General features: G+C 35.0%; 1 protein-coding gene across 1 annotated transcript in view; it reads left to right on the top strand.

Annotated features, from left to right (window-relative positions):
- Positions 1-12,883, top strand: part of LOC131060098 (glycine-rich domain-containing protein 1) — a 141,632-nt gene that overhangs the window by 116,408 nt on the left and 12,341 nt on the right. Inside the window, exons 6-8 of the mRNA XM_057993205.2 lie at positions 4,208-4,332; positions 4,475-4,632; positions 4,780-4,932. Coding sequence (XP_057849188.2) covers positions 4,208-4,332; positions 4,475-4,632; positions 4,780-4,932 — 436 coding nt within the window. The remainder of the gene's footprint in view (positions 1-4,207; positions 4,333-4,474; positions 4,633-4,779; positions 4,933-12,883) is intronic.

Here is a 12,883-nt window from a genome sequence, read left to right as displayed (position 1 = left end):
GTAGAAAATGCAAGATTAGACATCTGCAATATCATAAATTCATTATAAACTAGCCGACATCATGCATGCAAACACACATGACTTATTACAATTTACATTCCAAAATACAATCCATCTAGACCTCCAAACGAGTTCAAATTACAAATCATGAATCTAAATCATCATCTATCTTTTCTTATCTACCAAAGGATCGAATACAACAATATATATAGCATCTGAAACACATCCAGGCCAACCACAAAAGATTACATTCTCCAAGTTAGGAAAATGAAACGTGTAAAATAGGTCCGACCCAAAGCGTGAAGATCTCCTTTGCCAAGAATGCAAATGAAGTGCGAACCACAAAGGAAGGTCGCCCAAGGGCTCGGGAACATCGAATGAAGTGCCAATTAGATCCGCAAGCCAAGAAATCGCTCCGCAAGAGAAGAAATATCCAACTAGTCGTTAAGCTCAAAAATGCTCTAAGAATCAAAAAATAGATAATCCGGAAGTGACAATTTGCCATAAAAAGATCCAAATGAATTAGAAATCCGGAATAAGGAACGAGAACAAGTCTGGAAGCCAAAGATCTTATCCACAACAAAAAATGAACAACTTCTAGAAAATGTCAAAAGAAACACAAAACTGAACAAAAGGAAACTAGAAACAATTTTTTTTTTTGGTTGATGCAAGATTGCTCATCGACTGGGGAGGCTCCTGCATCAGACACCCTAGGTAGAAAAAGATGTTCCATGAGAGAATGCTCATGAACCTCGCAAAGGGTTTAGGATATAGATCCCATGCTCACTTCAGATCCAAATGTCTTCCTTGTCTGTAAGTTTCTTTCTCCTTACCTCTTTCAGTACCTTTGCTAGATTCTCCAACTTCTTTTCCTCTCCTCCCTTCTTTCCTTTCTTCATACTTACACTCTATCTCTTACTGCCATTCCCTTTCTTCTGCAAATCTGATTTATTTCTTCCACCGGAATCCATCTTGTCTTCCACAATAACTCTAACGTTGCTGTCATCCGGTACCACCTTGCTATCAGGCCTATCCACAAGGTCTTTCTTCAAATCCAAGTAATCCTCTACATCCTGCTTCTCAGCACAACTCTTGACAAGACTCATATTCTTCACTTCCTTCTCCTTCTCCTTCCAAGAAACCAAAGTAAACTTTTTCCCATCCTTCTCAATAGTGATCAGGTTCTTTCTATAGTCATAGATAGCTCCTCTATCAAAATGCAAAGGTCTACCCATCAAAACATGACAAGCACTCATAGGCATAACATCACATAAGACTTCATCTTTGGAAGGCCCACTATTAAAATTTACCCTACAGAGCTCTGTCACCTCTTCCGCATGATCATCTTTCAACCAACTCACCTTATAAGGACAAGGGTGCTCAAGCCTCTTCAAACCAAGCTTCTCTACCATCTCCTTAGATACCAGACTATTAGTACTTCCACTATCCACAATAACCTTACAACACTTACCTCCTGATTTGCAAATAGTCCGAAAAAGATTCTTCCTTTGTGTAGGTTCAGTCTCCTCTCTGCTCTACAAGACTCTTCTAAACATAAGGGACTCTCCTTGCTCCAGTTCCACCGTACTCACATCTGTAGCTCCGGTTTCCTGGTCCTCACATGCTAAGAAACTCCTTGCCTTTCATTTGTTATCCCGAGCACATCCATAAGCTCTATGTCCGGTTTTGCCACAGTTGAAACATGTACCCAAGAACTCCCTACTGCTACTACCACTTCCTTTTCTTTGTGTTTTCTACTCTAGTTCTTTACTCCATTTAGATCTTGATTTTTCAATAGTTTTCTTCTCCATACTGCCACTCATCTGCCCTCTATCCGCTGCATGTCTCTCTCTTCCCTTAGGGTTATTCTACTTTCTTCTCTTCACTTTATCTTCTACCTTTAGTGCATATTGATAAGGCTCCTCAATTATATAAATCTCCAACATACTCATCTCATCCTAAATGTTAAATTGAAGTCCATTTATGTATCTAGCCACCTTCTCCCTATCCATCTCTTGATGTCCGGATTTGATCATCACCTTGTACAATTCCCCTGTATACTCCACACTAATGTCCTTCTGCTTCAAGTTTTGCAACTTTTTGAACAAATCCAACTCATAGTCTCCTGGAATGAATTTAGCCTTCAATCTTGCAACCATCTCCCTCCACTAGGTGATTTTCATCTCATCATTCTCCACTCTATCTCTTTGAAACACTTTCCACCATAAAGAAACATGCCCTTTCAACTTAGTTTGTGCTAACTAGACCCTTAGTGGGTCTTTAATATCTTCAAACTTGAAGTAGTCCTCCAATTCTCCGATCCCATCTATCAGGTCTTCCAGATTTAATGTACCTGAAAAGTTAGAAACCTCAACTTTATGAATTTTACTTACTTGCTCCACCACTCTAAGAAATATTTCTTCTCCTTCATCTGTCGGTCCTTTAGCCTCTTCATACTCATCTTTTGATTCTGGATTCCTCCACAAACTAGCCAGTGATTTCGGATTTCATTCCTCATCTCATTCCTGAAATCCTCCATCATCTGCTCTACCCTTCTATGGTTCATCCTTCTCGGCAACATCTCTTCCTTTGATATGGTGGAACTGCCTCAACTCGACGATCTGACTACAAGATTCCAATTGCCTCTCTGTCGACGATCTATTGAACACACTTGCAACCTACCTCAAATCGGTGATTTGTTCACCCAAAGGGATGCCTCAAGGTTCACAACCAGCTCTGATACCATCTGACGCAACCATGTCCCGAAGGGCCCTCAAAGAGAACAATTCGGATCATTCAACATGAGTAACACAACTGAAGCAACAACACATAATGTATAAAATGCAAGATTAGACATCCGCAATATCATAAATTCATTATAAACTAGTTGACAACATGCGGGCAAACATACACGCTTATCTCAATCATCCAGACCTCCAGAGGAGTTTAAATTACAAATCATCTATCTAAATCATCATCTATCTTCACAACCTACCAAAGGATCGAATACAACAATATATATAGCATCTAGAACACTTCCGAATCGGCCACAAAAGATTACATTCTCCAAGACTGGAAAATGAAACATGTAAAATCTAGGTCAGACCCAAAGCGTGAAGATCTCCACCAAGAATGTAAATGAAGTACGAACCAAAAAGGAAGGTCGGCCAAGGGTTTAAAAACATCGAGTGAAGTGCCAATTAGACCCGCAAGTCAATAAATTATTTCGCAAGAGAAGAAATCTCCAACTAGCCGTTAAGCTCAAAACTGCTCTGGGAACCAAGAAATAGATAATCTGGAAGCAACATCTCTTCGGAAAAAGATCCAAATGAACTAGAAATCGAGAATAAGGAATGAGAACAAGTCGGGAAGCCAAAGATTTGATCCGTAACGAACAATGAACAACTTCTGGAAAATGTCGGAAGAAACAAAGAACTGCAACACAAAACTAGACAGAAACAAACTAGAAACAAATATTTTTTTGGTTGATGCAAGATTGCTCATCGACTAGGGATGCTCCTACATCAGGAGTTCACAAGGCATCTAAAGTACTTAGCTATCTACATTGAACCTTCGACAAACCCCACACAACAAAACAATCCAAAATTCTTTGATAGAATATTTAATCTTTCATATTTTTCATAATTAATTTATAAGGCTACTTGCAATATGTGCTCTTATACAACATTTTAGAGTATTACATTTATATTCCATGTTAATTATTTGATTTCCAATTTAAAAATTTAAAGTTAGAATTGTTTACAAACTATAAATTGATAAAAGTATTTTTTTAAACAATAAGGTAATCAAACTCTTAAAATTTCTAAACTTATTTTTCGTGAATATATTAACAAAATGTAATATAAAATTAAGGATATTGATTAGTTATATTGTTTTTCAAAATTTATAGTTTTTGTTGATTAACCAAGAGTCTAATTAATGACTATATTTCATGGCTACACTTAAATATCACTTATATCTATAGTTAAAGAATAATAATATATTATTTATTATTTATCAAATATAAATATATGAGTTTTTAAAAATAATTTAAATATATGAATAATAAAATAAATAATGCCTCTTTAAAAGAAATTACATGTTGATGTAAATATAGTTTTATGTAATTTGTACAATTATAAGATAAAGAAAAAATGTCTATTATATATGTATTTAATATAATATAAGTGGATTAATTTCTTTTTAGATTTTTTGAAGGGGTGTTACATCCTCAACTTGTACGAGAGAATGAAAAGGTGATTCATATTCATCGAGGTGGTTGGCGTTATAATGCCCACTATCCCATAGAAGCAAAACATGGAAGAGTCCCAGGTACATATATTATTTTTTCTCTGTTTTTTGTAGAGTATTTTAATATTGTTCAATTGGATGGTTTATATTTTGGGGTGCAATTACTAATTTGTAATGCTTAATTGTCAACTATTAAATTTTGAACAATGTGAATGTGTTGTAGGAGATATTATTGGTTCTGCACAACAACTCACAAATTCAAATTGTGATCAATATGTTTTGCATTCAATGAGACAATGGTCTTTATTTAATGGTGATGCAACACTCACAATCAAAAGAAGTTCTCAACTTATAGAAATACAAGGCAATTTAGGGTATCCGGTAAGCCAACACTACTAAAATTGTACTTCTTAGTTACATATCCATACATATAATTATATATATAGTTATTCTTGATGTATTTGTTAATGTTATACATATTAAATTATTCCAACGGAAATAATGTTTACCATTTCCCTTTTGATGAAGATGACATTATATCGTGGAAGAAGGCTACAATATCAAGTAGAGGAAGGATCCAACAATGATGATATGTCATTTGTAACAATTGTACGATTTTTTCCAAATGCACCATTAGGAAGAGCTACTGCATTATTCAATTGGAGAACTGGAGAAATTGAGGTACATTTTTCTTTATGCAATTATAATTTAGATGATAGATCCCATCTCCATATTGAGCATTCTTTACATAAATAAAAATCTCATTAATTTATTATGTAAATTAAATCTATTATAATATTTGATTTGATTCCTTTATAAATAATAAATATCCATCTATTTATAATTTTTAAAATTAAAAAAATGTAATTAAGGAACTATTTTTACAATTGAATGACAATTTACAAAATACATACTATCATAAGATATACCCAACTTATTGATTGATCAAAAACTAATAAAAATGATTAGTCATCACACCATTTTGATGTTATAATCATCATTCTTTTGAACACTTGAATTTTTTTATTTCACATTATGTTTATTAGTTTCCACTTGAATAAATATGAATGGTCTCCCATAAATTTTGTAGATCTCTTGACGTTGATAATATCATAGTAAATTTAATTTATTACTCTACCTTTAACACTTATTTCTATATTTTTGTATCCATTTACCTATAAAAGATCTAAAATATTATTCTATATCAAAATGTCCTTAGTATTAACATCATCAAAATTATTTATTTAACTTATTTATAAATAATGATTTTTTAAAAGTAAATTCTTCATAACCATCATACTTATCATAACTTTCATCATCAATTATTGATTGATATATTCCATTGAAGATGACACTCAAAGCATCCATGTATATTATTTTCTCTCCCCTAATTCGATTATCTATGTTGGAAACATCATCAACGACGGCCTCTTATAAGTCATCTTCCAAATATAGAATCTTATATAGCTTGTATCTTTCTTAATTGTTACATTAAAATCTTGAAATTATTCTAATAATTTTTTTACAATTAGTCTTATTTGAAAAGTATTTTGTTCTAATGTAATCGTATGATCTTTTTGATACAAATTAAACTCTAAGTATGCCTACAAAATAATACACCATAAAATGATTCCACTAGTGAGGTTGTCCCTTCCCTTGTTTTGAAATGCACATTTGTTCCTCTTGTTTCAAATGATCAATCAACCATTTGTAGAAATAAATAATTAGAGAATATGGGTGATAAACAAAAGATTGTATTTTGATTATTGGCAAGCCATTGAGCACTAAATGCTCAAAAACCATCACTTTCTATCAAGTTATAACAAGTAAGAGAGGACAAATTTAAATATGTTGTAAACTAATTATTTATGATATTTTTTTATGTATATATTAAATTTTGAATTAGTTATAACCCTCATTCACCTTCTTTATATGGAATGTATAATTGTTGTAGAATGTTATGGAAAGTGGAATCCCGTACTTTTAGGTGCCAAAACCCTAACTGACCAACTTTCAGCTCAAGAAAATATTTTATTAAATTTTTGGCCCATGAAGCTCTAGGGGCCATAACTTTCAAACCAATTGACAAATTTTTTATCATCATACACCATTAGAAGCTTGTGAGGAGACCTATAGTGGTAGTGTGTGCTAATGCACACATTTGTCAACTTTTGAGCTCATTCGAATCCTTGAAGGCCCTCAAAAATGCATTTTCAATTTTTATTGGAGAAATTTCCCCCAAAAAATGAATATCTCTCAAATGCCACAAGATATTGGAATAATTCTTTCACCATTGGCTCCATTTCACCATTTAGCAGGTCTATGTAAGATTTTATGCAAAAATGACAACTTACTAAAAATAATAACCTTGCCATTATTATCCCTTATTGATAAACTAAACACCATTTTTGGGTGATGCAAGATTGCTCTTACAGCCTAGATGCGCCTACATCAATGCATGTGGAACTAAAGAAGAAAAGAGTGAGATTGTAATAATTAGAGAGATTGCAATTGAGGAGGAGAAGGATGTAAGGACCTGTGAAGGTCCTATATTTGATAAATAACTTGATGAAGGGAATACATTGCTTAGGGGAAAAATAAAGATGATTAAGGACATATTCAAACAAGGTGAGAACTTTGAGGAGAATGAAAGTGATGTGACACATGTGGTGAAATAAGTTGCAACTGACACTAAGGAAGAGGATGTTGCAAGAATAGAGATTGCATAGGTAAATTTTAATTTGTTTTTATCGAGATAGGAAGAAGTTGATGTATATTTGCATATTGTTGAGATGAATAAAGAATTAGTGCAAACACATGTAATTCCCTACCAAGGAACCCTAGAGGATATGATCAAAAGCACAAGAAATACATGGAAATAATTTTTTGTCTTAAGTGAGAACATACACGTGAACAAAGCTCACACCTCAAGAATAGGTTAACTATTTGTCAACAATTACGAATTACAGAATGCTAAATATTCAACTTTGACAAACTCCTCAAAGGGTTTCCTACCATCGCTAACTTTGTAATACATCTAAGTATGGTTCATGACCTCATAGTCGGTTAGGAGATAACTCAATAAATCTTCTACTCATGACATTAATTGTCCACATTAATTTTAAGCACTAATTGAAGTGTTCGTATGATAACAACATAATTTAGGATCAAATGAAAAGCATGCATAATCATGTGTCACGGTTGGTTCCAACAACAATCCACTAACATCTACTCTACTCATATCAATATGTTTCCATTACATCATTCTCCACTTGAAGTGTTCATAATATACAATTCTCAATGATTGCAATGCTTGAATAAAATTACAATTACTTTTCATTTTGTAGTGAAGAGGAAAGAAGATCAAGAGAAGAATAAAATGAATAATCTCTCTAAGGTGCTCACAAAATCGGTCCATTGGTCCCTAATGATGATGTGCAAAACCACCCAACCATATGGTACCCATAGGTCCACCCCACCATGCTTGTGGAGATAGTCACAAGGCCCAAACACTCAAGCAAGACAACATGAATACAATAGGCTTACACTTACATCACATATGGAGTATACACAACATACACTATGAAACAATATGTAATGCAACATCACGAGAAGATGATACCAAACCATGAATCTATCAAGGGTGTCTACTCAAGCTACTGAAAGCATTAGAATGGAGTAGAGGGAGTCTCATCATGTGTCTCTAGAGGACATACCATACAGAATTGAGCATTCTCTCATATGGATGAGAATGATGACCATGCAAGTCTTATCGGTACATGAGTGGGCATGCCTCTCTGAACAAGTCCCAACGCTCCATGTGTGGGCATGCCTTCCCAAGACATCCATAACCTCATGATAGCACTGATGGCATGCTTGAGGAATGTAACTTATTTAAGTTTACCCCAAGTTTATTATATGTTATCACTTATTAACAAACTCCTTGATCAGATTGCTACACGTACCACTTGTGAGCGAAGGACATGATTGGGAGCCACTCCCTAGACTCACTCTAATACCTAACCCTGGTCTTATCCTAGCCACTTGAATACAATACGATGCATAAACAATAACAATATTAGGAAATCATATACACAATGCATGACAATTCCATTATTTGAGGAGCAACCTAAAGGTCTCCAAATCATGATTTTGATCTTGGATTTATCCCAATCCACAGGTTCAAGTGTAATTATCTATTACATCTCATATAAGCATATCTTGACATCACAATTCATCCCACTCAAGGCCAATTAGACCTAAGAATCAAGACAATGGAGTAGACTACAACCCAAAATTAGTTCACTGCTAGTGCAATTTTGTGATTTTGAGTGCAACTGTGTGAATATAATAGCAATTGTGTGAAACTATTAGCAATTGTGTGAATCTACTAGAAATTGTGTGAATAGAGCTACAATTGTATGATTCTACATTCAATGCATGAATATTTTTCATAAAGCCATCTAGGACATCAAATTGACAAAAAATGAAGCATGGTAGACCAAGTTAGGGACCAACCCATTTGAGAACTACATTGTGACACCCTATAAACTCAAACAAAACACCCATATAGGAATCCTGGGAAAATAGGGAAACATTTTCCTTAAGACACCCCCTTTCTACATCAAAATCCAAACACTCATTCAAACACAACAATCAAACACACAAGAGATCAAAACAAAAGCACAACACAATCATGACTCATCTAATAATAACTTTTCAACATTCAAGAAATATCAAATTGAAGAACTAAGAGGAAATGAAGAGAGCCTACCTCAAGATTGAAGAAAATATCAATTACAAATAGAAACCATCACACTCCACCAATGTTGACAAGATTTGGAGAGCTGTGAAAGACTCCCACAATTCAACTCATTCAACACCATACCAAAAAAAATTGTCCTCCATAATAATCTAAGCTCAACAACACAATTTGGCCATGCAAAGGGTTTTTAGAGAACATAAAAAATACACCAATTGTGTGAAAAATAATCTCAATTACAAGTTATATGCTCTCTTTTTTGGAGAAGGGGAAAATATTGCTATTAATAAAAACTAATTTAAACTCACAAACCACTAAACTCCCAAAAGCCCCAAATATAATGAAGAACACAAGTGAACACTGAGAGGGAGGTGAATTAGTGATAATCTAAAACTTCAATCTAGTGTGTGTGCAAATAAAAACGAAACCAAAATCATACACACACAAGAACACATCACATAACACTAGTAATTACAAGGAAAACCCAATGTGGGAAAAACCTTGGTGAAAATAGCTGCTGGAGTCTATTGCTCTAATCCAGCCTCACAATTAAATCACAGTTACAATATGTTTTAGGGCACCAAACCAAGGAGCACCAACCCCTAAGATTTTGAGCACCAACTCAAGGAGCACCTACCCATGCTTTGAGCACCCACTCAGAGATACATAATGATTCAATAAATAATTTATTACAATTATAGAAACCTTGTTACAAATGAGTTTTGTAACACCTATTTGTTGCTCTGAAAGATGTACTTTAATGATGCTTCATCTTTGTCTCTTTGTCTCTGCCTTCTTCTCTTTTCCAAATCAGTCTTCTATTTTTGCTCAATTTTCTGCCTCTTTTTTCTGCAATTACTTCTCTAATTTTGGCTCTGCTTCTTTTCTCAGGTTTACCTCTGCAACACTTTCTTCTCTTACCTATTCAATAATCTTTTAATCAAACTTATCTTTCTCTCTACTTCTATTTCAACAACCACAATGTTACACTATGTCCACTGTTGAGTTCATAAAGCACACATCACCTCCAACAAGTTGGTTGGATCATAACTCATCACACGCAGGACAACCATAGTTCTTCCTCATTGTTATGCCCCATGATCTGTACAATTTCCAATGCATCTTACAAATCGTTCACTTAGTTGGTTTGTATTTGGCCAATAAACAGTTCAAGTTTCCAGACATGCCAACCAGTGTTCATAATCAACTTTAAATCTAAGTCGTCGATCTACTAGATTGAACTAGGCGGACTTGATCATAATCGTCATTGTGGTGGTTCCATGTGCCACATCGTCTTTGTGTTTGTCAGCATGAGTTACTCCGATGAAATCCTCACCTTTGATTTCACTTATCCCCATAAGCTATCCCGAACGAAGAACGTCCAAGCCAAATGACAACATATCAGACTAACCATAACTATCGGCATAGGAAAAACATGCTAGAATGACAATATAAGTCATTCCGATGACATATTGTCAACCTCCCTTTATCGGCATAGGTATTCCGAAATGCATACACATCGGAACAACCAACACTATCGGATTAACATTTGGACACTAACCTGTTAATACAAACTTATTTCAATGACCCAAGATGAACATGCATCGACATAGCTATTCCAAAATTGCAACTCCAAAGACCTCCATATCGGCATATGTTATCCCAATTAAGCAAGCTTCCTCAGAGATGACCTTGTGATTCCTTTGTTCTGTCGTTGTGAGTTATGTCGATGATCATGCTAAGGGGTCTTCTCTTCATTCTTCCTCTGTCAGAATAGCTTACACTATTGCCATTGTAAGAATGTCATTCCGCCTTTGTCAATTATTCCGATAGGTACCCCAAGATCCTGTTTTGGTCGAGCTATACCAATATAGTGATATCAGAATAGTTTTTTCTATCGATATCACACAAAATTGCTACTCCATCTATGTTAATTTATTCCGATGTGTAGCACATACTTTGTATTCGACACAAGATACTCTGATAAAAAAACACAACTGAAATTCCACACGACGTAACATTGGCCTAGTTATCTCGATCAAACCACCAGAGCAGATATCACCTACACAACACTTGATCGACTGAGTTATCTCGATATGATTCTGCAATATCACATGCACAACACTTGTTTCTTTGCATCCTCTTTTGGCATCCTTGCAACACTTGTTGACATCAATGACAATAATGACAACAATCTCCCCCTTTGGCATTGATGTTAACACACAAACCAAACATGTCTTCATTCACCCTTTGACAACAATGGCAAAGGACGTTCTCCAACTAAGTAAGATGAACCATTATTACAATATAAAAGGCAAGGCCACTACTGCTTACATAAATTTAGATCTCCCCCTGAGACCAGACATAAGGTTCAAGGATAAGAATAAGTAAACCAATGAGCTCTACCTGAACCACAGATTGATGTAAACGCTTAAGTGCTAAAAAAACTGGGACAACCCCCAATTTGAGTCTTAGATATTCAAAAGTGTCCTTGGGTAGAGGTTTTGTAAAAATATCAGCCACTTTCTCACCTGTGCTTACATATTCAACCTTGGCTTGCTTGTCAACTACCTTCTTCCTCAAGAAATGATACTCAATTGCCATATGTTTTTTCCTTGAGTGCATGACAGGGTTCTTGGAGATGTTGATTGCACTTTAATTGTCACATTTGATGGAGATTGGATCTGCATACTCTACCTAGATATCCCTGAGTATTTGCTTCATCCAGAGAACCTATGAACAACATGTAGCAGCAGCTATGTACTCTACTTCAGTAGTAGATAAAGAGATAGAATCTTACTTCTTGTTGTGCCATGAAACCAATCTGTCACCAAGGAAGAAGGCACCACCACTAGTGCTCTTTCTTGCAGATATTTGAATATTCTTCTCACAACATTTACATGTGATTGCTTAGGAGCCGCTTGAAACCTTGCCACCATACACACTGCTTGCACAATATTAGATCTAGAGGCTATTAAGTATAAAAGACTTCCAATCATAGATCTATACAAGGTCTAATCTACACTAGGTGATTCATCATGCTTGCTCAATTTGCATCTTGTCACCATAGGTGTAGTCACTAGATTGTTGTCCTCCATTTGAAACTTCTTCAACATATCCTTAGCATACTTGGTTTGTGATATAAATATACCCTTTTATAACTAAGAAAACTGCAAACCAAGAAAATATGATATCTCTCCAAGCATAGACATCTCAAACTCGAACTGCATTTGATCAACAAACTCCTTGCATAGGGCATCCTTGTTGCTTCCAAATATGATGTCATCTACATATACTACAACAATGGTCATGTGATTACCACCTGCCTTAAAGTATAAGTTTCTATCAACATTCCCTTTTTTGAATCCTTGCTATTGGAGATATTTGTCTAACTTGGAATACCATGCCCTTGGTGCTTGTTTTAAACCATATAAAAGCCTTTTTCAGCCCACATACAGAATTCTCATCTTCATGTAGCTGAAATCCTTCAAGTTGCTCTATGTAGACTTCTTCAAGATTTCCATTCAAGAAGGCAGATTTGACTTCCATATTATATACCTTATATCCCTTATATGCTAAGAATGCCAAGAACATTCTAGTTGCTTCAAGTCTTGCAACAAGAGCAAAAGTTTCTTCAAAATCTATGCCTTCTACTTGAGCATACCCATTGCAGACTAGCCTTGCTTTATTCCTTATCACCTTACCTTCTTCATTCATTTTGTTCCTGTAAACCCATTTAGTTCCAATGATATTCTTATCAGCAGGTCTAGGAACCAATTCCCATGTTTTGTTCTTTACAATCTGCTACAGCTCTTCTTCCATTGCCTTCATCCACTTCTCACTCTTGCTGGCCTCATCATAATTCGTTGG

The sequence above is a fragment of the Cryptomeria japonica genome, chromosome 1 (assembly GCF_030272615.1).
Source record: "Cryptomeria japonica chromosome 1, Sugi_1.0, whole genome shotgun sequence".
Classification (NCBI taxonomy): Eukaryota; Viridiplantae; Streptophyta; class Pinopsida; order Cupressales; family Cupressaceae; genus Cryptomeria; species Cryptomeria japonica.
Note: the sequence above shows the minus strand (reverse complement) of the source record. Positions and strands in the feature narration are given on the sequence as shown.